The sequence below is a fragment of the Rhamphochromis sp. 'chilingali' genome (genome assembly GCF_963969265.1).
Source record: "Rhamphochromis sp. 'chilingali' genome assembly, chromosome: 22".
NCBI classification, from domain to species: Eukaryota; Metazoa; Chordata; class Actinopteri; order Cichliformes; family Cichlidae; genus Rhamphochromis; species Rhamphochromis sp. 'chilingali'.
Window position 1 is genome coordinate 20,842,410 of NC_137950.1, and position 24,660 is coordinate 20,867,069.

The 24,660-nt window shown below is 40.0% G+C and overlaps 2 protein-coding genes across 6 annotated transcripts in view; one reads left to right on the forward strand and one right to left on the reverse strand.

Moving 5' to 3' along the window:
- Positions 1-913: 913 nt before the first annotated feature.
- On the reverse strand, positions 914-19,590 carry cUnh10orf90 (chromosome Un C10orf90 homolog). 4 transcript variants are annotated; one of them, XM_080872271.1, is made up of 12 exons: positions 19,482-19,590; positions 19,022-19,129; positions 18,136-18,903; positions 15,545-15,608; positions 13,236-13,327; positions 10,145-11,366; positions 7,690-7,842; positions 7,240-7,364; positions 6,699-6,870; positions 5,748-5,811; positions 4,694-4,781; positions 914-2,943 (listed from the first exon to the last, which is right to left on the reverse strand). In XM_080872271.1, the coding sequence occupies exons 3-12, from the start codon at positions 18,715-18,717 to the stop codon at positions 2,905-2,907; spliced, it is 2,601 nt and encodes an 866-aa protein (XP_080728397.1). In that variant the 5' UTR covers positions 18,718-18,903; positions 19,022-19,129; positions 19,482-19,590; the 3' UTR covers positions 914-2,904. The 4 variants fall into 4 exon arrangements, with proteins under 4 accessions (XP_080728397.1, XP_080728399.1, XP_080728400.1 ...); XM_080872273.1 differs by lacking the exon at positions 7,690-7,842 and having other exon boundaries at positions 19,022-19,582; XM_080872274.1 differs by lacking the exons at positions 18,136-18,903; positions 19,022-19,129 and having other exon boundaries at positions 19,482-19,580.
- A 1,910-nt stretch (positions 19,591-21,500) lies between these two features.
- dock1 (dedicator of cytokinesis 1) overlaps positions 21,501-24,660 on the forward strand; it is a 206,297-nt gene continuing 203,137 nt past the window's right edge. For both annotated transcript variants that reach the window (XM_080873751.1, XM_080873752.1), the window contains exon 1: positions 21,501-21,709. In XM_080873751.1, coding sequence (XP_080729877.1) covers positions 21,667-21,709 — 43 coding nt within the window. In that variant the 5' untranslated portion in view covers positions 21,501-21,666. The remainder of the gene's footprint in view (positions 21,710-24,660) is intronic.

Consider the following 24,660-nt stretch of genomic DNA (forward strand, 5'->3'; position numbering starts at 1 on the left):
GGCAACCAGGCTGTCAAGTTAGACGCAAAAAACAAGCAATTTCCGGTCCCATTTTTCAACAAGAAGGCAACAGTTCCATGGAGAATAAATAAATAATTTAGGGCAAAATCGATTCTTTTGATGGAAAAAATTTACTGGATTTATATCCTCAAGTTTCATTTAAAGCCATCCTTTTGAACACAGTGTGTTCCAAAAGCTACAGCAAAAACCTGCATGAATCCAATTTAACCAATTTTGTATGCATTTGTTAAAGCATAAGTCTGGCAAGTGCACAGGCTGAGAGATATTATAAGGTTTTATTTTGAAGTTCTTAATTATCGTGAATCATCGGCCCCCATCTCACCCTAGCATCCTCTTGTGTCACCCCAACCCCCTGCATCTTCTCTGTACTCTTCCTGTTTTCCTCCTACCTGGCAGCTCCAACATCCTTTGCCCAGTTTATCCACAATCCATCCCCCGCACATGTCCAAACCATCTCAGCCATGCTTCTAACTTTGTCTCCAAACCGTTCAACTTGAGGTGTCCCAATACTCATTTTTAGTCTTGTCAGTTCTGGTCACTCCCAACCTATTGGGACTATTATCTTTCTGTCGCAAATCGCCCCTGACACTGGTCCCCACCCACTCCTACCTGCCTGCATTCTCTTCTTCACCTCTCTTGCCCACCGTTCGTTGCTGTAGACGTAGACACCCTTTTATTCTGAAGGTAAACCAGGTTATTTCATTCCTCTTTCCTGGTATTCCTTGATCAACTTCACCCAGGGAGCTTAACAGACCAGCACACACTAAGGCCACATTTGACTATAGCCTCCCTGGGAAGGTGTTATAAGGTAAATCAATTACTTGTTACTCAGCCAGAAAAAAAAAACAGACTCACTCGTGCGCATGCCACAAAAAAGTGGTTTTACTTCATCACATTTACATTTTAAAATGCCAGAAAGCCATCTGATAGACCCAAAGCGCTCTGCTCAATTATGCTTTTCGCGATGTGCACTCTGCAGTGCGCCGCATCGGGTTGTTTAGCATTTCAGGTAGGGCTCCAGCATGCTTCCAGCGTTAAGGCTTAAGGTAAAGTCACTGCGCCGTATCCACTTGTTATCTTAACGCAGTGTGAAAGCATACACCCTCACACAGAAACCTCTCAAAACTCTGCCTCCAAGATGAAACATGGAAATAAATGAATACTGAGGAGCACTCTGCTTGCTTTTTAAGAACCAAGGGGTGCTTGCAGAGCAGGGCTCTCTGTTGGTGCTAGAACAGATGATTAATGAACGTCCTTCCATCTTACCTATGCAACAATGAGAAAACGATTTTGGGAGAAACAAAATGGAAAAGAATTTCACTTCCCAAAGCACATTTACAAAAGTTGAAACACAAAAGTTGTTCAGATATAAAACACATAAATGTAGAATCAAATAAGAGTCAGTTGATGTGTGAATAATTTCATAACGGCTATTTTTATACGCAGACACTCAGTTGCAAGGGTAAAATAAGGTAATCTTTGACTAAGGCCTCATGCATGCGATCAATTATCTTCTTTAAAGAACATGCATGGTACACAAGTGTCCTTCTAGTCTCAAATTATTATCATTGTGCACCATGAATGGTGTTATTAACGCACTCCCACTGTCCAAATACACCCACACATGCAATTGCACAGACATGAAAATAGGTTTATAAAAATAGTAGCAACCATCTGTTTTCTCTACACACCAATGAAAATTACAACAGATGAAACGACTGGACTACGGAGGAGCACAAACCTAAAGACAAATGAGGAAAAATGACAATTGAGAGTAATGAGAAGGTCTTCTGCTCTGTTGTCTGTTGTTCTAAAAATAAATATTGACACATTGCTTTACCCAGAATCATCACGTTGTTGTGCAACACCCCTCGCTCACTGCATATTCATTCTGGATCAAAACACACAAATTTGAATATGCAACAGCGAGGCTTGGTCCATCATGACACAATGACAGAGACAAAGGCTCCATTCAGTTGAACTGTCCATTAACAGGGGGGGGGCTTCCACTGTAACGAGGTCACATTCCTCCATCTGGCATCGAATGGTGGCAGAGCTCACTTCACATTTCTTTCAGCATTGGATGTTAAATGAAGACGACGGATAAAGACTGTCCCGGATTGGACTGTGAAGCATAATGGATGATTTTGTCTTACATTGCTGCTTCACATCACATGGTATCATGTGAAAGTGACTGTCAGAAGACGCCACTGCTACAGTGAGACGCTTGTTCTGCATCCAATTACATGGAGTAGTCTCAAAGCAAAGGCAGCTTGCAATCAAGTGCAAACAAGACAACAAACTGCATAAACAGAAGTTAATCGAAACCATATCGGCGAGGCTGATGTTTGATTAAAACCACAACAGACTGTCCAGACATGATTTCATACTTTCGACCTTCAACAACCTTTATTTGAAATTGCATACCACAAGGGTGGCTAGGACAACCACGTGACAGAGCATAGAAAGGTCATTTAAACAGCAGGCACTGCTGATTTGAAGATGTTTCTAGAATCCATAAGGACCGTGTGTGTGTTCACTGCTCGCTTTTCAAGCAGTTTTAAGCAAGCACAGAAAGACATCCTTACCAGATTTGCATAGAAGAGCAAAAGAATGAACAAATATGTAATTGGATTTATCTGTGATAAGGTCACATAGTGAGATATGCTGATTTTGCTTACTACATATTGTTTGATCAGGAAGTGCAATAAATTTGCATTAAGGTTAAATGTCTTTTTTTTAACTTTGTATGAGAATATATGTTTTTAATCCACATAAGAAAACAGGTTCTAGAAAAATAATAAACTAAACTGACAAAGGGCAAAGTTCACTGTCTCAGTCTTTTATGCCTTTCTCTACATCTTCATCCATGTGTTCAGTTGTTTAGTTGTTGCTCCTTTGAAGAAGTTGATCCAGCAGTTTCTGTAACAAGAAAACACACAAGTGGCTGACGCATATCACAAAATAAAGGCTATATACAGACAACCAATCTGGTCCATACAAAAGTCTCCCAGCATGCTCCTTAATTTTCAGAGGTCATGTGCAGAAACAGGACCGATTCCTGGTACATGGCACCCTCTCACCCAAACTGTTAAGCTTTCCAGCTCCTTTTTCAAGACCCGCTGGATCTTCTGGCATCATAGCCCTTCTTCCCTGCATTATCTGCCACAGCAGCAGTGTGGGAGGAGCAGCTGTGTGTGGGCACCCACTCTGTCTGCAGGCTCGGCTGAATGGTGGCACTGCGCTGTGGATTTCTCTGCCACTAAAGGGCCTTTTGTTTCATGAGGAACACGGGCTCATACACTCAGCACAATGAGACTGTTCACAGTCTCTCTTCATAATGAGAGGCAGGGTGTGGGGTGCAGGGTGAGAAAGAGAGACTACAGTTCCTCTAAATCAAACTCACTTCTATAGAAGGTCAGAATTATTGACTATAAAATGGCAAAAAAAGGAATGCTCGCTAGCAATCGCTAAACATGACAAATATGCCTCTGAAGTGCGTTTTTTAAGATCGGGTTTTCTCACGGAACCTTTTGCAGGCGTGCAAGAAAATAGAAAAGTTAGGCAGCATCGCCCTCTAGTGGAAAATAAGTGTAAAGGAAAGTTTAAGTAATCATGCAATGGCGTAAAAAGTCAGTCTATTGTAGGTCTCGCTGTAAACAATCAGAGCAGACATTTAATTATGTAAAGAATTTTTTACATTGCTACATGCTTGAAGCTAGTGCTCTAAAAACTGTATAAAATTGAAAGGTAAACCATTTAAAAGTAGATATTTCTCCCTATAGCTGGATTTTTATTGCAACACTGAATATTTGGTGGATCATGCAATAACTAAAGTGTAATTTTCTACTTCAAAACAAACCAAAACATTGTCCAGACCTCCAAAAGCAAATGACAAACCTTATCAGTAACTGTGGGTCTTTTTATCTGTTATAATTTGATATTAGGGCCCCACAATGTGATATGCCCCCTGATATTTGCATCAAAAAAGTCCTTTAAACTCAGCCTCGTGCGACCCACTCAAATCCATTTTTTTCAGCTAATTATAATGGATTACGTGCCCACTTTACTGCATTATTTTCAACAGCGGCATCGTTCTGAAGAGAGACAAGGGTGCATTATTAACATAGAAACCCTTAAGTGTTTGTCATTACTGCAAAAATGTTTCACTCTTTCCAAGGTTTAATTGAGCTGTAAGGGAAAGGTGTGTTATTACTTGCTCAATTGCCTGTGGGTCATACATGCTATTAATGTTCTGTTCAGTGTCTCGGGCAGATAACTACCAGACAGGAGTTATTTGCTTTATTCTCCATGTTCAATGATTTGATGACGTAAGTTCTACCTAAATATGTGTTTGTAACAACGTCTGGTGCTGATATTTAATGAGATGACAACTAGAATTAGATGGTTTAAACTCATGTTAGGTGGAGTTGTCTCATTAACTGATCATCTTTTATTTGCCTATTGTTGTTATCCACAAACTTTAAAATGTACTGTTTTACAAAAAAGCAGAAAAAAGTAAAGCAAGTTGTTATTTTTTGGTTAAGATGTCAAATTACATTTATTCTCTTGCGTTCCTGAACAGAAATCAAGTCACTTTGATTTTTAAACATTTTTTTTAATTGATAGATTCATTTGTGATTGTTTTGTGAAAAATAGGTAGAGGATTTACCTTTTTGTAAAGCTCAGCTCGATATCTGTTGTTCAAACTGACCTCCCTCCTTTCTTCTTCTTTTTGTCTCTTGAGATCTGCAGGTGTCCTGTACAAAAATAAAAATGGTGTTTTAGATCTGGAATCTGCGGTTCTCAAAAAAAAAAAAAAAACCTAAAACATTTATTAGGAACTATATTACTGTGCAAAAGTCTTGAGCCACCCCTTATTTCGTCATTATTTGGTAGCAAAATCGGAAATTTTATTGAAGATTTACACAAACATGTGCCACATTGGCAGCACAATAGCATAGTGGTTAGCACTCTGGGTTTGAATCCAACATCTGTCCAGAACTTTTCTGCGTGGAGTTTAAATGTGTCCCTGTGGGGGGGTCACACTTATATGCGGGTATTCTGGCTTCCCACAGTCCAAATATACAGTTAGTGGGGTAAGGTTAATTGTGATTCTAAACTGGTCAAAGGTGCGAATGGTTGTCTGTTGCTCTGTTTTGACCCTGCCACAGACTGCCAACCTGCCCAGGTAGGCCTTTACTGCATTAGCAGTGTGTTTAAGATCATTGTCATCCTGAAAATGAAGCTGTTTCTAATGAGACGCTTTACAGATGGTATTGGTTTTTTGGATCAAAATTTAGTGGGATGACATAATTTGACAAGATTCCCAACCTAAAAGCACTGCCTGCCAGCCAGAGCCTCCACAGGCTTTTAGTAACAAAGTGCTTCAAGACACAATTCAAAATTGGTTGGCTAAGTTGGCTCTTATGTGTCGACACTGGTTTATTCCTCGAAGGTATACCTTGAAGCTTCAGTGATTCATAGGTCACTGTTAAGTGGCTCAGCAGAAATATATATACATATATAAATGAAAAAGGGGTGGTGCAAAAACATCTGCTCAGTATTTATGTATATAACTATGTCAGCTTGTTAATTTTTTGTGAGTTTGCCAGGAAAATAAGACAAAGCCTAAGGAAAAAATGCTCAAAATGCAGGAGTGATACAAGCCTAAAAAGTAAAAGCATCTGATAGTGAGCCAAAGTAAAAACATAGATGGCGCTCACAGCTTGGATCTGGGCTGCATGTCTTTCCTAGAAAATGCTCTTTCTCTGTGAGTGAAAAGGTTACCTAGAAACACACACACACAAGGGCAAAGCATTGCAGTCAGTCTTTCTTTTACACAAGTTGGAATAGACAAAACACTTCCTTTTTGTTTGAACATAAAAAATGTCACATTGAATTTGAACATATAAGATTATCTTTTTTTAAAAAGTATGTAACCTTCTCTTTTTGTTTCTTAAGGCACTTTGCACCATCACATTTGCACCTGTCAAATTCTGCAGGGCATTTGTAATTACACCACTGATCATTTTGATTTCTCAGCTGGTATTTTGACATTGGTGCACCTTTCTGTTGTAGCCTGTAGAGGGCAGAGAGAGCCATAAAATCTCTGCTAAGTCTTTAAAACCATTTATTTAACATCTTACTTCAGGTTGCTTTTATTATATTTAGTCAAAGTTTCACCAGGTGTGCCACTTTCTGTTTCCAAAATCTTTAACTACATTCAAAAGAAAAGAAAATGTAATAAAGTGTATCAGGGTGATTTACTTTAGGATATCAGTCTGTTATGTAATCCATAAGATGCATGAAGCTACTTTAACATTTTATCTATGTTATTAAACGTACTTATCCAGGTTTTTCATTTCATAATTTCAATTAAATAATTCCTGAAGAAGCTACTGCAAAATCTTAATGTAATATTTGCTGGTTGTTGTTGATTGTAGTGGATTTGGAAATATTTGTAGATATTATTATTAACTTTAATTAGAAAAGAAATATTTTCACGAATTCAGAAAAACAGCACTGACTGACAAACACCCCTTTGCCCCCCTTTTTTGTCTAAATCTGTATCCGTGTATGATTAGTCGTGTAATCGTCGTGTAGTCGTGCAGCTGCACAGAAACAATGGACAGTACACTGGAGACAAGAAGTGAGGCTGGCTGCTAGTGCATTACCGTTCAGAGAGGTAGACCCAGTGCTGAGAGCTCTCCTCTGCCTGGGTGCCTTCTCCAACTGTGGGCCTACTGAATTTGACAGTTTCCTTCTCTCCTGTGCCTTTCGCTCCAGCTCTCGCACTCTACCTTGGGAACGACTAATGAAGTCTGGTCTAGACCTCTGCAACGCGTCCTGCCAAAACCACAAATACATTGCTCTTCTTGAGAAAACATTTAAGCACAACCCTTGTTTCAAACTCCCCGTGCACCTGAGCATACACGGTGAGGCATGTCGTGGAAAAAAAAACCCTAAAGCCAGTATAAATATGTCATTCTTTTTTGTTGATATTGAATTGTATTACAGTGGTTTCTTTATATTGTTTTTGGAACCTTTATAAGAAAACACTGGCTAGTTTTGCCTTGTGAGTTCTGTAAACCTAAAACAAAAACTCTTAGGAGAGGAAAGTTACTCTGGCTGGTTACACTGTGGCTCTGGACTTTTTATTTAGAAAATGAAATCAATTTCTCAAAATTGTTTTATTAGCACAGAAAATAAACTCACCTGAAGAGAAACAGCTTCAGATGACTGTTCAGCATCTAGACTCAGTGGAACAAATTCAGCATGAGGCCGGTTGAGGCGTCGGCTGTGATTAGGATGCTGCTTTGCACGCTCTCCCTCATCTGTCACTATCAAGACAGAGGAAATCAACTACTTTGGGTTTTCATGTACACATAGCTTAGCTTCACATGCCTGACTGCAATGCACAGTTCCTCAGGAGCCCCCTGGGTCTCCATGACATATTAATTACTGGAATGAACCAGGTTGGCATAGTATGTATAAGTCAAGGAATTTTACCATATTAGTATTGATAAAATTAAGGATGTATAGGTGTGGGGGGAAAATGTTGAACCACCAATAGTTTTACTTTATTGTAATGAAGATAAATGCTTTATACAGTGAGTATTATGAGTATATATATATATAATTAGAGGAAGAGAGAAGTAATAATACCAGAATTTCCCTGGGGTGATGCAGTGGAATCCGTTTCAGAATCGCCACTTGGTTTTTTCTCCTTACTAAGTTGTCTTTGGAGTTTGATATTTGCTATGATCGCAGCCGCATTCAGGGCAGTCACTTCCTCTGGAGACTGTTGGGAGTGGGGATCTGAAATCCAAAAGGGCTTTGATGTAACTGAAGAGTGAGTAAAACATTGACAGTGGCTGTTTCGGAGCTATCATTCCTGTATAATATCCTGCCTCATTTGGTGGTTGACTGTAACAAACGTTGAATTTAAATGATGTTGCCTAGGGCCTTGTAATTAATTGATGACACTCTTAATGAATGTGATTAAAGAATAATTAATAATTTCACACAGAGAAAAGACATCATGAATCAAGAAACACAGTTGCTCAGCAGAAGACTCCCTGATCTTCTTACTTATTCACCTGGATATTCAGATTTTCCAAAAGATAGCTTCAGCTGAGTCTTTTAACAACTGCACACTGTGAAGACTTAACTTGAAATTTTGAGATTTTTGGAAAATACACTTATTTGCTTTTTTACCAAGAATATTTTTTGGATCTAATATAATGCTACAGGCAGAAAGGAATTAGAATCAGTGTGAGGACAAAGCTTTTGGCTCGTATAGATTACTTGTAACAACTTTAGCTTCATTATTCAAAACTTTAGTGGTAATATTTATCTAGTAGTAGTATCCATCTCTCTGTGTGCATACAGCACTGTGTAAAAGTATTGACCCACCAATCATTTCTTTATCTTTTTCTTCTGAGAAGCCAGAGTTTTCTTGTAATCTTTTTAAAGTGGCCTTGCACAATAGTTCTTTCAAATGTTTTTCTTTTGACATTGACTGCTCTTCACTCACTTTCAGTCCAGTCCTTGTGGGGGTTTTTTTGCTTTTTTTTTTTGTTTGTTAAGTCACTTAAAATTGATCTATTAATCATTCAAGGATTAAAAAATACACATAACTCAATGGATAAACCAGTGTTGTGTCTACACATAACAGACAACTTAGCAAAGAATTAATTTTGAATAGGATCTTTAGGCAATTTGTCACTGGCAGGCAGCCTGTCAAAAACACAGTATTTCTCCTTTGTTTGCTGAAGCTATGAAAAATGACAATGATAACACAGTTTGACTGGCATAAAATATTATTTTTTGCAACAACAAGATATTCCTGAAGTGCTGCTACCCTAAAACGTACTGCATTACTTTTAAGTATGTGTAATTACGTTTTTGAATAACGACTCCTGACACTGATCACAACAAAGAGGGGAAATACTTCAACAAACATGCACAAACATTGGACCCACAGCATGCAATTAATTTGCATGAATGTAATTTATTTATTGCTGCTTAGCAATGGTGGTTACTTGGAGCCAGTGAGATCCCAACGAGAATCGATAAGAAAATTAATAAGGAATCGCATTGATAAGTGATATCAATAATGGAATCAGAATCCCTAAATTCTTATGGATTCCCATCTCTAATCTTGACAGGTAACAGAACAAAATGCGGCCAATATCCAAAGAAGATCTTTGAATGCCCTTCAAGAAGCCTTGCAGAAAACTCTTCCAGAAGACCACTTAAAGAAATGACAAGAAAGCTTGTCTGAGAGAGTTCAGGCTGTGCTGAAGAATAAAAGTAGTCATACGACATATTGGCTTTCAGGCTTGTTACAATTTTACAGACTCTCTTTTTGCCTTACATCCTTTTTTCCATGTATGTTGTCAAAAAGTCACTGCACCTATTTCCTATTTTCTGAGCATATAAAGAAACGGTGATGGCATAAGACTATTGCACAAAACTGTAAATATGACAGAAGGTGAGAAAATGCATGTTAGATCTATTTTAAAGTAAGCAGAAAACTTTTAAGACTTATTTTGGGCACCCAGATGGCCCGATCACAACCTGATTAGCGCAAAGAAACACATACAAATAGAACTGCTGCATTGCAGGGCTTTAACGCCAAACCAGATTCTAACACATTCTAATACCTCATTTTCACCATGTTTAGCAGCTTGTGATTTCCCTTCCTTCCCTGTGCTGCCAGTGAAAAGGGGGCAGGAATAGATTATGCATGCAAAGGCCTGCGTGGGAAAATGAAAAAAAGGTGAAAATGAGAATGCATATCTAGGTGCTGATGGGCACCTTTGCGTCTAGCTGATGTTGCTTGACACAGGCGAAGACATCTTCCGTGAGTGACAATTGGGCTCGTGTCAGCAGATCAAGAAGTAATATCATTGCAATCTAATAATGCCTATAAAACATCAAAAGTGAAAGACTGTATCAAACCTAGGCGGGTGTGTAATAACTTCAAGCTAGAACACACAAATGGCACAAAGGAAGTGCATATTTAGACATTGCCATCCTTTGAAAATGGAGATCAGAGACTGAGGGAGTATGTGTGCTGACAAGAAGGCTCCCAAAGTGGGACAGAGAAACCTACCCGGGGCCTTGATGAGAGTCAGACTGGAGGACTCTGCCTGCAAAGTGCTTCTTGGTAGAGGCAATCTTTCTTTTTCACCGGCCTTTGACTTGAGTGTCTCTGCCACAAGCTGACCTGGTCTTTTCACTGCTTTTCCAGGACTGATGAAACTATTGTCCGAGTTCAAAGGGTTGACATCAGTTTCTTTTGGAAGTCCAGCGCTCCATTTCCTGGCAGATGGTTGTGTCAAATTCTCCTTGCTTGTCTCAGTGTGTCCAATCACGTTGCCATACCAGCTCAGTGGTCTGTGCAGCCTCCCCGATCGCTGTCCAACAGGCTTTGGAGAAATCTCTGAGGATGTGGGTGCTGCTACACCAGGAGGGTTGTTTAGGAAAAGGCTCAGTGTGGATCTGTGCCGCGAGCCATTTTTCTCTGGATCTGAAGTATATGTATTTGGTGCTGCAGAGTTTGGGATAAAATTCAGATGACGATAAGAAGGTTGTTCATTATTTTGTGAATGATTTTCCTGACTCCATGTGTTGTTGCCCATATATGTTCCCTCACTATAGCTGTGTCTATACTCTGGGTGTTTGGCCCTCAGTCTGCCTGGACTGTAGCTTTCTCTGTGTTCTGTCACTTTGATGATGGTGGCCTTCCTTCTGTGGACCACTGTGTCCAGACCATTGCTTCCCGGTGGTGTCCGTGCTGTGTTTGTGTTTGATACAGGACTTGAAATCACCCTTTTCTCTGTTACTTTGACTATAGTGGCTTTCCGTTGCACTGTTAAATGCCTGGAGTTTGGGTCCATGGGCTGGTGGTCCAAGCTGTTGCGTGGAGAAGGAGACTCACGTGACTGGGAAGAGTGGTTGCTGGTATCAGAGCCAGGTAGACTAGCTGTTCTGCTCACTTTTCTGGAGGAGATGGTGATGGAGGAGAAGCCAGGTTTGTTTTGAGGGATGAAGATTCCCACAGCGGAGTTTGTCTGTATGTCTGAAGGTTGCGGACTATAGCCTGTTGCAGAAGTTGTGCGATTCAGCAGAGGATGCCTGAGGGCCTCTGTGCTGGCTGTTTTCATCAAAAGGGATTTCCTATTAGGGTCTGAGTTGGTCCCTGTGGGGAGCTCAATGGTCTTACTGCCTCCAGGGAAAGCTGACACCCTGTTGGTATTCCAGCCCCTTATCAGAGCTTGCCAGCCGACAGGTCTGTCCCCTTCATTAGCAGGAAAGCTAGGCTTTTCTGGCACCTACAGCGTGTGGACAAATGAGATTTTATGTGATAACATTTTTTAATTATATATGAAAACCCAGTCCTACCCTACTGTTGTTGATGATGTCTTATGGTTAATGATTTGTCATACATCAACACATTAAAACACATGCTTCACATTCATCTACATTCAGTCTGTGCTGCTGCTTTTAAGTGGCATATGGAGAAAATGAAACATAACTTGGCATAAAATATTGACAACATGACATCTTTCTAATATTACATTTCAACAACAGGTCAACTGTCTTGTCTTTCTTCAGGGCTTTGCTGTTTGTTCTTTAGTCAGATGACTCTCCCCATGCTTGACACACTAAATGCCCCAGTGGCAATGGAAGCAGCAGCAGGCAAAGCCAGCACACAGCGTGACTTATCCCTCACAGAATAACAATGAGACTCTATCCTCAACAGGCGAAAAGCAAAGATTCTGGTCCTTAGGCTGGAGCATTCTGATGGTGTTTATGGAGCATGGAGAAACACTGATATGTCCCTCTTTTAAATGATAAGACATATCTCCCTCGTTTATCAAAGGTGCATAAACCATAAAGGAGTTTAGCCATTTCAGTTTTCTTTTAAGGAAGTCCACACCACTGCTTTGACCATGATTTTGTGCTGTGTTTGTAAAGACTACCTGTTAAACTGTGTTAACCTTGGTTTCCTTATGACATTACTGTGCCTTCTCTCTTCTGTAGTATGTGCTTTTGTCCTCTGTGTTCTTTCCCTTCCTGTATTTTCTGCAGGTTTAACTGAATCCACAGCTTCATGTTCCTGATTTGTTGTTATGGGCCTAAACAACCTGCTGACTGTTTCTACCTATATTGTTTGTTGTATCTTTGGATTTCATTTTTTTCTTTGCTTCCCCCTCACTCTAACTAGTCACAGCAGATGACACCTTCCCAGAGTCTGGTTTAGCAATAACTTGTGGCTTCAGCAGCCAGAAATTTCTGCTGAAAGGAAGTTTTTATTTCTCCTCACTGTTGGCAAGTGGTTTCTCATAGGGGTTTGTTGTGCCACAGGATTATTATCTACAATGTTGGGGAGTTTTTACCTGATTTGAAGTGACTATAGCGATTGCACTCTATGGCTGAATTTTAAGGAAAAACAAAACAATTTGCCAGAAAGAAAAAGCATCTAGCACAACTTTATAGATCCATAGAACAAAGAGATCACTTCATGACATTCATTCTTAACTTTGTCTTGATCAAGTCAGATACTATTTGTAGACTGCAACCATTTCTCTCTCTCTCTCTTTCTCTCTCCTTCCACTGTTCCATTTATTTGTCTGTTTTTAAGCTCTAGTTCAATAAATTAGCTTTAGAAATCCTTTAAGGGATTAATTCTATAATCTAGTTTCTCCTGCCATTAGAAAAAAATGTTATTTATGTAAAAATGTTATTTCTCTTATATGTCAGGCCTGGTACAGTCTTGCAAGAGATCTTGCGAGAGATACTTCCTGGTTAAATAAAGGTTAAAAAACAACAACAACAATATCTATCTATCTATCTATCTATCTATCTCTCTCTCTCTCTCTCTCTCTCTCTCTCTATATATATATATATATATATATATATATATATATATATATATATATATATATATATATATACACACACACATTGCTGTTTGTATATAGCCAATCCTGGTTAGAAATGGGAGATTCTGGTTTAAGCAAAAGAGCAAATGTGAGCATGATAACAACAACAACAAAACTTCATTATATAAAAAGAAATACCTTGCATCTCCAGCCATAAATGGGCCCAATAATAACAATCATCATCATATCCTTCCTTTGTAAAACTGTCTCCTAACCTATGTGGTACTTTATATTTCAAAACCTGCTATCAGTTACCTGTTTAATAACAGGAGCGCCTTGATCAGGTGTCTGCCACGTCTTCACACCCAGAGCAGTGGCAGCGACGTGACTTCTCTCCACCTCTGCATCTGTGTATCAAGGCAAAACAAATGATCCACTGTCACAGTCTCTGCAACACATACTCTCACGTCCTAACTCGCCCGCACTCTCTCTCTCTTTCTCTGTCTTTGCCACACACAAACATGCAAGTCATCCATTCCTGTGACTGTAGAGCAATGTTGACACTGTCAATAATTGACACTGGCACAGCAAAGTGAATTTAGCACCACCCCAGAGTCACTTGTCTCCTTACCCAGGAGACACAGCAACTTGACTGGTCTGCCTCTCAGCCCTGACTGCCACCCTGACTGCGTTTCCACCTGCTGCTGTTACCATGGTAACATGCTCTCACTTTGGGATAACCCTTGTGCGTGTAATCTGTATTGGGTTTCTTCTTTTTTTTCCGTTTGAGGGAGAAAATGAGAGCGCAGGTGAAAATTGCAGAGCTTTGCAAACAAGACCTAAAGACAAATGTCTTCCGACTTCCTAAAGGACTTTGGCCCTTCTAACGCCTCCTTTCACCTGCTTTAATCGTAACATAGCTTTTTTCTGTCTGTAGAAAGCCCCCACCCCAACACCCTGAAAAGCTTCTCTCATTACCTCTACTAGCTGAGCTCAAATTGCCATTTCCCTGAATCAACAGCTGACCTTAATATCCCAGAGGAAAATAAAGAAGCAAGGCCATATGGCAAATACCCATCTGGAGTTCCCGCCCTCCCAATTTATTCATCATCCTCATGAGTTTTATCGAAAAAGTAAGTGTGAGCAGGGTGAAAATTAACCACCCTGTCCAAACATGAAGGCCCTTGAAGCACACAATCCAATTTTTATTATCATTTGCTCATTAACACCAGACCATTTCAAGTTTGTTAAATGTGACTTTTATGGAGGCAGAGGGCACTAAATGTCTGCAATGAGACCTCAGCTCTGATTAAAACTATTTCTGCTTGTTCTGTTGTCAGCAACAACCAGAAAGAGAGAGAGAAAATAACGAGAAATACATTTTCTAGTTCCGGCGCAATTGAGTTGATTCTTATTGGAATAACTGCGATTTAAAATTCATTTGGTTTCAGGTGTGAAATTGTGTACTTAAATCCACTGGCGGCTGAGCAAAAGTGACTAGCAATAAAACAAATTTGGATGCAGACCTTCATAGAGATAGTTGTTTCCTGTTTCAACTCACTGGTGGTGATTGATGTTGAGTTCAGCCATTGTGTGCCCCTGACTATTTATTATTTTGTTCAACTGAACTATATTTACGGATTATTTAATTGAGAGGTAATTATTATTGTTTTCAGAAAACCTTGGGAAAAGCCATGTGTTAAATGCAGTTTTTCTAGAAAAAGTATGTGTTGCACAGAAATTATAACTAAACGGTAAATAACAGCTGGATTGTGAAAAGGCAGTCTAACCTATATCAAAGACTATTTGAAAATGGTTAATAATAAAAAATACAAAATGTCATGCCACCTTAATCGGCACAGCTTAATTAGGCCTTTATAAGATATTAATGAGGTTTACTTATCTTTGAAAATATGCTGTCTATCGAAGTCATGAATGGATTACTTTGATTTCTGAGCCTGAGCCCTGTCAGGATAATCTATGTATAAACAAGAACAAGGCTGAAAGATCAAACCTCAGATCAAATCCAGATGGAGCTAGATGTCATGCTCAAAGATTAACACGGCCACTTTTCCAGTCAGTCAGCATCTCTCAGTCTTATCTTTCTGCCCTTTCGTTTCCATGCCAGCCCCTACCTCTTTTTCATCAGCTTTTCAGGCCTAATAGTGCCCATTTCCTTTGCCTGCAATACTGCCAGAACACCGTGGCACAACAGTCACGATCAGTTGTTCTTGAAATTGACTTTGTTTTAGAAGATGTCGTTTAAAGTGATCATCCAGCCAGTCGGTGTGGAACATTTGAAAAAGGACAGGGGCAACACTGCTGCAAGGAGCTGATTACAGGCAAGTAAACTGTGTGGCAAGTCAGCCCTGAAATAAGCCCTTGTTCTCCTCCTAGCTAACCCAGCCCCTATAGTTACCCTATGACCATATTTATTATGCCATTAATTACGTTTCTTGGTGACAGACAAATAGCCTACTCTTTACATTTTTTAAATCTTTTATTTTATGTATGGTTTTCAGTTATAACACTTGCATAATGTATAGATTTGCATAACTGAATTTTGTTTTACTACACTCAGCTGAAAGCCCATCTGTTATACAAGTGGCAAATTGCATACGTACTCTGTGCCTTAGGTGTTGCTTGATTCTTCTGAAATGTTGGAGTGATGGGTTGTTTCAGTTTCAGCTGGAAAAAGAAAGAGTGTGGCAGAGAAATTACAAAAAACTACTATTACATTAGTAATAACCGTCTTGGACAGTGGTTCTCAAACTTTTTACATCATTCCCCACATGGCACGAAGAAACATTTTCAGCCCCATCTAAACAAAACAATGACAGAAAAGCCTAGCAGCAACTTTATTTAGATAATAAACTCATTCCCAATGAATCCTTCAGTATTTTTTGTTTTAAACCAACAACTTTCATTTCAAACAACTATTTGTAACTTTTGTCATTAGACTGCTTCATTAGTTTGCACCAGTTCTGCAAAAATGGAACAAGTTAAACAGAATGTGAAAATTGCCAACATGGAAAAATAAAGTTCAGTTTTAGTCTTATAAAAAAAGTAATCCAGAAAAGTGTGAACTTGAGATGAAAAATATATAATTTAGTGAGAGTTTAATACTATTCACTCTTAGTGGCTGCAGCGAGCCTGTTTTTGACTGCAGAGCTGTGGCGGGGCGTGGTCTGTGCTGCGGCTGCGGGGAAGCGGACGCACCTGAGCGGCATCCCCAATCACGCCTCACCGGCTTAAAACAGAATGAACTAGGTCCTGTTGTTGTTGATGTGTGTAGGATGTACCTGAAAAGCTACAATAAAGAAGTGTACTGAAAAGTGCGAACATTGGTCGGGTCTCAAGTGACCCAGTCCTGGGTATCGGCACCACTGTAAATGACATGCATGCATGACAGACCCGACCACATGCACGCACTTTTTAGTACACTTCTTTATTGCAGCTGGCGACTTACACATGCAGCTGCAGCTTTTCAGCGGATCCGCATATTAGTAACATAACTGCCGCAAATTTCTCTGTTCTGCCATAAAAGTGATTCCGATGCTAAACATTAGTTCCGCATGACCTTTCTGCCAGGTAACTTGCCCCCCCACCTTTAAGAACTCTGTGCCCCACCAGTGGGCCGCACCACACACTTTGAGAACCACTGGTCTAGGAGTACAGATTTTTTTTTCGGTCAGTGTTTGATACATTCAAAAGAGTGGGAAAAGGCAAAGCCCCATTTTTGAAGTGTTTTGGCTGCTAGCATCTTAGCTTTTCCAAAAGAGATGTTATGTCAGGTGGATTTTAATCTGTCTGCACTTTGATAGGGTAGTTCAGTTCAGTTTGATTTATATCACAACAGCAGTCCCCTCAAGGTACTTTATATTGTAAGGAAAAGACCCTACAATAGTAGAGAGAAAATCCCTGGTTGGGGGGCAATGGGAGGAAGATGAAAAGAAAGCCAGAGATTAATATTAACTAACAATTTAAGTGAGGTGTCACTAACAAGGAAGACCTGCTCTAAAGCACACCCACCTTTATTGTCCTTCTGGATGCTAATGGTGGCCAAAATGTTCAAAATGTGCATCATGTTATATTTAGTAAGATTTCAAACTAATAAACGACACCATAAGCTCAACGGGAATATATTTACTGGGAAGATGATCAAAAAAACGGTCTGTTTTCCCCATAAACTTCCCAGATTTATTCTCATTAGCAAAAGATTTGCTTCCAGTGGCCATTAGAAAGGATCCATGTTTAAAGCACTTCCAAAGTTGCTTATGTTTTCAGTCAAAGAGGCTATGTCTATTTTTGTATACTGACTAAGACCTGCATGGTAAATACGATGCTATCACAGCAGCCAACTTCTAGCTAACAGGTTTTCTCAGAAAGACTGAAAAGGGAAAAGGTATAGCTAGTCCATGTCTGTCCGACAATATCAGGTTAGCTGATTCCTCTGGTTTTCAGTCTAACTGGCACCAAAGTTAGTCAACCAACAGCCATGAGAGTATCTATTTTCTTAAATAAAGCACATCTCCCTTAAAGTTTTAAGTTTTAACCACAATCATTCAGAGCTTTTTTTTTTTTTTTTTTTTAGAGTGGAAACAACTGAAAATATAAACAACCTCATTTTGATCAGTCAGGAGTCTAGGAATCTGCTTAATGCATCAGTTCAGTCAGATCTCTACAGCACACCAACTTATCAATTCAAAGCCATATTATCAGATTACTGATGCTCCTATTAAATTATTTCTGTACATTGACTTGCTTCTCTCTTTGGGCACAGAGCACATAGCTCCAAATGAGTCGTAAACCTTTTGAGAATGCACTGAGTTCCTGCAGAGTAAGCTGTTTTCAAAGGAGCCTTCTTCCTGGGTAACAGAGACTTGACTACAAATGGCTCTCTGTGGCACTCTGTGTGTTTTACTCTACAGTGCCTGCCACAAAGCAGCGTCACTTTCATGAGCATACACAACACTAACATGCAAAAGTCCCACAATTCAAAATGTTGCCAAAGCCAAATCCAAGCTAAATCTTTGCCAGTGCTTGTTTTAGAATTGTGTTACTCTAACTGGTTTTCCAGAAAGGTGCAGAGTGCAACTGCTCAAATTCTCTGCATTCTTCAGTCCTCACTAATTTAACTGCAGATAAAAGAATTTCATAAAATATTCTATTGCCAAATGTTTTTTTTTTTTGTACCAGGTGTTATGTGTCTTACATGGCCGGGAGCATGGTCCAAAAATTGGTTTTGGTTGCAAGTGTCTGCAACCATCATCACTCTTCTTTGGATTGGCAGCCATCCAATTTTGACTGGAGAAAGATAACTAAGTTCGGCTTGTTCCTTTTCTGGAGCCTGCATGATATGGGCTCTCTCCCAGCTTCCTCTGCGCTCCGGAGGTGAAAAAACCCCAGTCTGGAGGGACTCCTGGCTGCCCAGCGAGCTGTCACATAGGCTTGAACTCTCACATGAAGATGAGACCCTGCTGAAAGAGGGAAAACCCGTGTGTCTCCAAGCACGTCCAGTTGGCTCTTTGTTCAGAACAGGCATGGATGTTGTTCGGTCATTGAACCCTCGAGCCTGATTATGAGCTGGGGCTTTAAGTTTGCTCTGCATAGCCTGCAGGTGCTCTAGCCAGCTGTCCAGCTGGCCACCTTCAATGGCGCTCTGGGGCCGCGGTGCACGTGGTGGATGAGAAACAGCGGGCCCTTCTGACATCAAGCTCTCCCAGTAGGACTCATCTCCTGATCTCCTCCAACCTGGAGTCCTCCTTAGGTGGGCAGCTGGCCTACGGAGAGTCATCCCTCTGGAGCTTAGGTTACCACTCACAGCTCTCAAGTTTCAGCTCCTCAACAAAAGCCGTTTACTGTGGAGGTATTAATGAGAAACTCCCGGCTCAAGCCAACTTCTTGACAAGAGTCATCCTAGAAATGCACTGCAAGGAATCACCAGTTACAGTAATGATCAAGGTCATCTTTGTCACAGTTCCTGTTTTGAGAACATATGAGAACAATGTTCAGAATTAGAGTTTCAGATATATTATTTTAGGTTATAAGACTCACAACAGTTATTATCAATTTCATTCCATGATGGTGGTGTTACTCACCAGTCAATGACGTACAGTCCTTTTTCACTTGAATCCAGTTCTTCTCACTCTTTAGTGTTTAGGAAGTAAACACTGCCTTTGTTGATATAAAGTAGGTGCTAGCGGGTACTGTCTCCAGCCAAGCAGCAAGTAGCAGTATAAGGGAATGTTTGGAGGACAAAAGAGTTACTGAGCACAAGGGCTCAACATCCAATACACAGAGGAAGATGGGAAGAGACAGAGGGAGAGGCGGGCCGAAAAACAAACACTTGTTGATGTGATGCCTGACGTAACAAGAGCTCCATTTAAACAAAGTTAACATTCATCTTGAAGGGATTAAACCATCTAATTTTAGGTTACAGCAAGCCAAATACAGTATTCAATATTTTAAAAGGCAAACTTCCTGACATTCAAGAGTCCTTTCAAATGATAGAGCATCACTAATGAGCAGATTATCCATGTTAATCCACGACTCACTTACTGCTTTGGCAAATCCTCTTTGTTCAGTTCCCCCTGTTTCGTCTCTTCCCTGTGATCTCGTGGTTGGTGGCTGATGATGAGGCATTGCTATCCTCAAGCTTCTATCCAGGCCATGTGACTTTAGCAAGACTGTCTTAAAATGGCCCAGTGTTTCTTGGGTAAGTAACTGTGACCCACATGATGTCACGCAATGCACGAGAGAAGAATATTTACAAGTTGGGAAAACTTGCTGGGAGAAAGATTTTGCTTCAGATTTTATTCAGGGGCATCTTTAATCTTTAAACACAGATCTGCAAAGATGCAACTTCTTCCAACAACAAAAAACAGAAAAAGAAAAGAAAACTGGCACCCGCTTTGACATTTAATGAATTTCACTGTTCTCGGTGGATTACCAGTCCCTACATGGCTTTCAAAACAACTCAGTATCACTGGGTGGAATTACATTTTCCAAATGTATAAAAAAAAAGACAAAGATAAGACAGAGATGTCATGTCTATCATTTGCAATGGCCTGCTTTGAGGGAACGTTTTTAAGCTGAGAAGCCGCATGTAGAATGAAAATGCAATGATTTGAAGCAATTTGCATAATTTTGTCTGCTCAGCCTGGGAGATAACACGAAAACAAATGGAAAAACTCAACTGAGTAAAAGACAGAATTTGACCAGATAGACGAAAGGCAACTTTTTTCATAGGCGAAGAAGTCTGAAAGCGGCAGCCCCCTCTGCTGGCACGACTTTAATATGACAACCTGAAGAGGAGGGAGAAAGCAAAGGGGATGGAGAAAAGTGTTTGTGGGATAGTGAACCGTGGGAGGGTCATCATAAGTTGGGAGACTTGTGCATCTAAGAGTAGGATGCATCAGTTGTGCAGAAAAGATAAATAAAGCTGAGCAGATTCGAGCGTGTGAAGCAGACGCATCACTTCTGTATCATCTGTTTAGCACCCTCAGCTTTAACCTCCTAGGACCTGGCGTCCACATATGGGGACGTCACATTTTGGGTTATTTACACCAAAATACTGAATTTTGCTCTACAAGGGCCTGGTATCCACTTATGAGGACATTATACTGCTACTGTTCTATCACAATTTTAAATGAATATCCTCATATGTGGCTCTTATTTTTTATTAATAACAAAAATAAGGTAAAAATAAATAAATAAATCTGGTAATTCTTTGTTTTTACATTCATCGGGCCCCAATGTGACCAAATATCAAAGACAAATTAAAAATGCATGCAGTGGAAGAGTTCGGGTCTTAGGAGGTTAAGAGGCCACTTCTATTGCTTAATTCGGCGCATTGCTACTCAGAAATCTCACGGTCGCCTTTAGCATTAAGCGCAAACAAGGAAGGAAACCAACGCTGACCGCATGTATTTTAAACCTGCGGTCGAGTCAATCAGATGAATATAGTGTGTGTATTTGTGAACGTGTTTTACCTCAACACCATGCACTCTAAGGTCAAAATAAAAATAAAAAAGTCTCCCAATGCTACAGTCAACTATTAAACGTTAGGACTGCAGCATGTTTAATTTGTGCGTTTATTCTATTATTTTCAGTGACTCTCTAAAGCACATGAAGCACTTATTTAAACCTGACACAAATGGATGTTACTATCACTATTAGTGATATTATTATTAAGTTTAGTCTTCTGTAGTTATCATCGCATTTATTAATTCAGTCCCCTGTTGGTAAAGTTGATTTTCTTATAACATTTGCATATAGTAGTCTTCAGATGGCTTTTTATAATGTTGCATTATACAATTAGCAAATTTTTTATATTAACATAAACGTTGTAGCCACGTAATGTGGATATTGAAACAAAATAACAAAAAATAAATTAACATCAACCTTGAATTATAACTACTTTATGATATAATAATACCTCTACGCCCTTGCAGATTAACCTGCAATCATCTAATCATTCATGCAGCTCAGTAGTCATGTAGCAGCGTCCGTCACAGCACGACCAGCGCCGCGAGTTTCACAGGACGCCTGCAGGGTGAAAAAGTTGTGTTCCCTTCCTCCCCCTTGCGGAGCGTCCTGTCACTGGTGGAAAATGGCTGCTCGGAGTATCTCCCCAAAGCTCAGAGAAAACTGAAAAAAAGAAGTCTACATTAATAACAAGAGGTCACGTCTGGACCTTTTTTAACAGGCAGAGCGACAACTCGAGGAAGCCTCGACACTGAGAATGTCTCGCTGGGTGCCCACTAAAAAGGAAAAGTATGGAGTTGGTACGTAAGAAAACTTGCATGCTCCATCGCTAGCTCGCCCTAGCTCTCTGCTCTCAGATTGAACAAGTTAGGGAAGATTTGTGATTAGAAAGCGAACGGCTGAGTTTTTCCCATCCGTGGGGTTGTACGCGGGATCTCGTGGTCAAATTTGCCAAAAGCTAGTGGAATGCAAATATTACGAGTGGGGAATGTGCCAGCTGGTTTGCATGAAATGCAAAACAAGGATTGTCTGTCTTTTGTGAGGAAGAGGACTGTGTGTGTGTGTGCGCGTGTGTGTGGATTGGGAATTGTTAGAGGCGCGCCTAGTACGGCGGTGTTTCCTGTGTTATGGGGCCTCCGCTACAAACTAACTAGCTAGTTTCAGGCTACGCTGGACTTGTAACTGTGAAGTTTGATGCTTGCTTTTGTGTTTTCGTCTTCTGTACCAGGGAAAGCCTTCGCTGTTAGTTGCTTATTGTCAGCTCATCTAAGAGTTTGAAACCTGGCTGAAGAGCATTGTGCCGTTTAGCTTCCACCATCTCCTTTAGGGGGGATTTACTCAACAGTATCGAACCTCGTCGCAAAAAGTAACTGTAACTATGAATGATATGCAGAAAAACTTAGCTTTAAAGGGAAACTGCTACAAGGGCTGCGTTTGCTATGTTTTCCTGTAGGAAAAAGGCTTGATCAGATACATCCAGGAGATGTTAGAATTATATTACTGATATGTTTTTTGTCTTTGTTTACCAGGTTTACCATGCTTTAGGCACTAATATGCAGCCTTTAAAAATGACACTAATGGCACAAACCACATATTTTCACATGTTTACTTTTTGGCTTTAGATACATTTGAATAATACCTATCCAGGTGTGCAATATAAAAAAAGAAGTGCTTTGAAATTTCTTTGGTAATTCCACTTGACTGTGGGATGGAACAGGGAACAATAAAAATAAAAAACCACCATGAGGAAGTTGAGGTAAGATGAAATCTGTAATGCACAGAATATAAGAAAAGAGTTGCATGACTTGTTGAGTTTTGATGGATTAAAGTTGCTCATTGTGCCACAGGACAGATTTTTTCTTTAGAAATCTTTCATTTTAGCCTTTATTTGTAAGGACAGTGGAGAGAAGATGGGGAAGCTGGAAGAAAACCAGGGGGAAGTTGCGTTGTAAATGTCCTTGGGGGCGATTTTGAACCTGGGCCTTGCATTTGGGCTGCCTGGGCTTGCCCAGTGAGCCAAACCAGTGCCCCAGTTTGTTATTTTTAATGTCCCACAACATACTGAATTACTTTTGGCTATGTCCATTAGTGGGACTGAGGGCTTGCAGCTGTATGAGGGTTACTGAAGCTGACTGATGGATGAGTTCAGCCAGTTACGTGAAAGCACTATTTTTTTGGTCCGTTTGAAGTGTGACAAGTTTACAGTTCTGATGCTAATGCTTGTCTGTTTAGTCACAAATATGCAACGGTTCTTGAAAGTTGAGATTCTTCAAAAGCCATGGAGAAAATTCTCTCAGGGTTCAGTGAATGCAAGAGTGGATGAGTCATTAGTAAAAAGAGAAGCAGCTGCCACCTCACTGCTGCACAGTATTGGTTGGGTGCACAGCCATTGCACTTTTAATACTTTATGTGTTGACCAAGTAGCACTAATGAGCAGTCGGTGAGACACCTTATGCTAGCAGCGCTCACTGAGGACCTATTTCTGTTTCAGCAAAACTTTTTTTTTCTCTCACACCATTTACTACTCTCATAATGGTCTCACTGCTTTGTTTGTGTATGTGGGAAAAGTGTCTCCTTTTGTCTTCCCACAAAAGCATTAATAATGAATGGCACTGTCTTCTTGCATAGAGCATAGCAGTGATTACGCATGTTTTTGTCCTCATACTGGTCGATTCACGTTACAGTATTTATGCAAGCAAGTCTTTGTATAAAGCCATGTTAGATTTGTGTCAATAATAACCAGAAACAAAATAAATCTTTGTTTTTCTCATTTGTTTTTGTTTTTCGGTGTCATATTGCATAGCTTTCTGCTCATCGTTATGCTTCACTGCGTGGAAAGCGAAGCACTTCAAACCTGGAACAAAACCAGAGGAGCTTTCTAGTAAACCAGCCGTTTTTGTTGCATGTAAAACTTAGTAATATATTAGTAATATATCCGTGTTGGGTAATGATAATGTGTGGGTTTCTTAAATTTTATAGCAGTATGGCTCTAGTCTCAGGATCAGCTGGTCAGTTGTTTGGGCAGCACGCTCTTATCGTCTTCTTGGTAACAAGTGTTACTTTGGTGATGAAAAAAATGCTACATCAGTAGCTTTACAGGATTGGTCCATTGTTATTGTCAACAAAGGGGAACAGATGATTTGCGTTAGGGTTGAGGCTTATAGTGTGAACACATCTGAAGTGGCATATTTCAATGTGCTTGTTCCTCCAGAGTCTGTCAGCAGCAGCAGCAGCTACACCCACACCAAACTGGATGTGAAGGTGTTTTTAAAAACTGAAAAAATGATTGTACAACAAATCTAATGCTCGGGATATTAAGACCATTAGTAGAAAGGTGAATCGTTCTTCATGACTATACATGAAAATGATTTATATACTGCAAACACTAACTTTTGATGTCTTTTTATCATTTAGATAAAGTGGACTCTTTATAGGTAACATTGTTAAGACATTACATTACAGAAAATTCAAAAGTGAGTCTTTAAAATGTTAATTTACCAAGATAAAGTTAGACTACACCTAGAGCTGGGCGATAGAACGATAACGATATGTATCGCGATATAACTTTTTCTCGATAGAAAAATTCAACTATCGCGATAGACCTCGCCGCTCTTGTCCTCTTAAAAAAAAAAAAAAAGAACAGCCAATCCAAATTACGTAGCGCAGAGCTGAACCAATCACAGCCGCAGCGTCACGTCACGTGACTTGTTACGTACAGCACAAGTGCCAAGCCGCACATGTGTATTTGTTT

Excerpts from the sequence above, each read along its gene's own strand:
- cUnh10orf90 (XM_080872271.1), bottom strand. The coding sequence starts at position 18,717 with ATGACTCTCCGTAGGCCAGCTGCCCACCTAAGGAGGACTCCAGGTTGG. Across the intron at positions 5,812-6,698 it reads TGGGTCTACCTCTCTGAACG|GTAACCTTTTCACTCACAGA; the intron begins GTAATGCACTAG and ends GTGTGTTTCTAG. Across the intron at positions 2,944-4,693 it reads GAGCTGAGCTTTACAAAAAG|AAACTGCTGGATCAACTTCT; the intron begins GTAAATCCTCTA and ends TTCTTGTTACAG.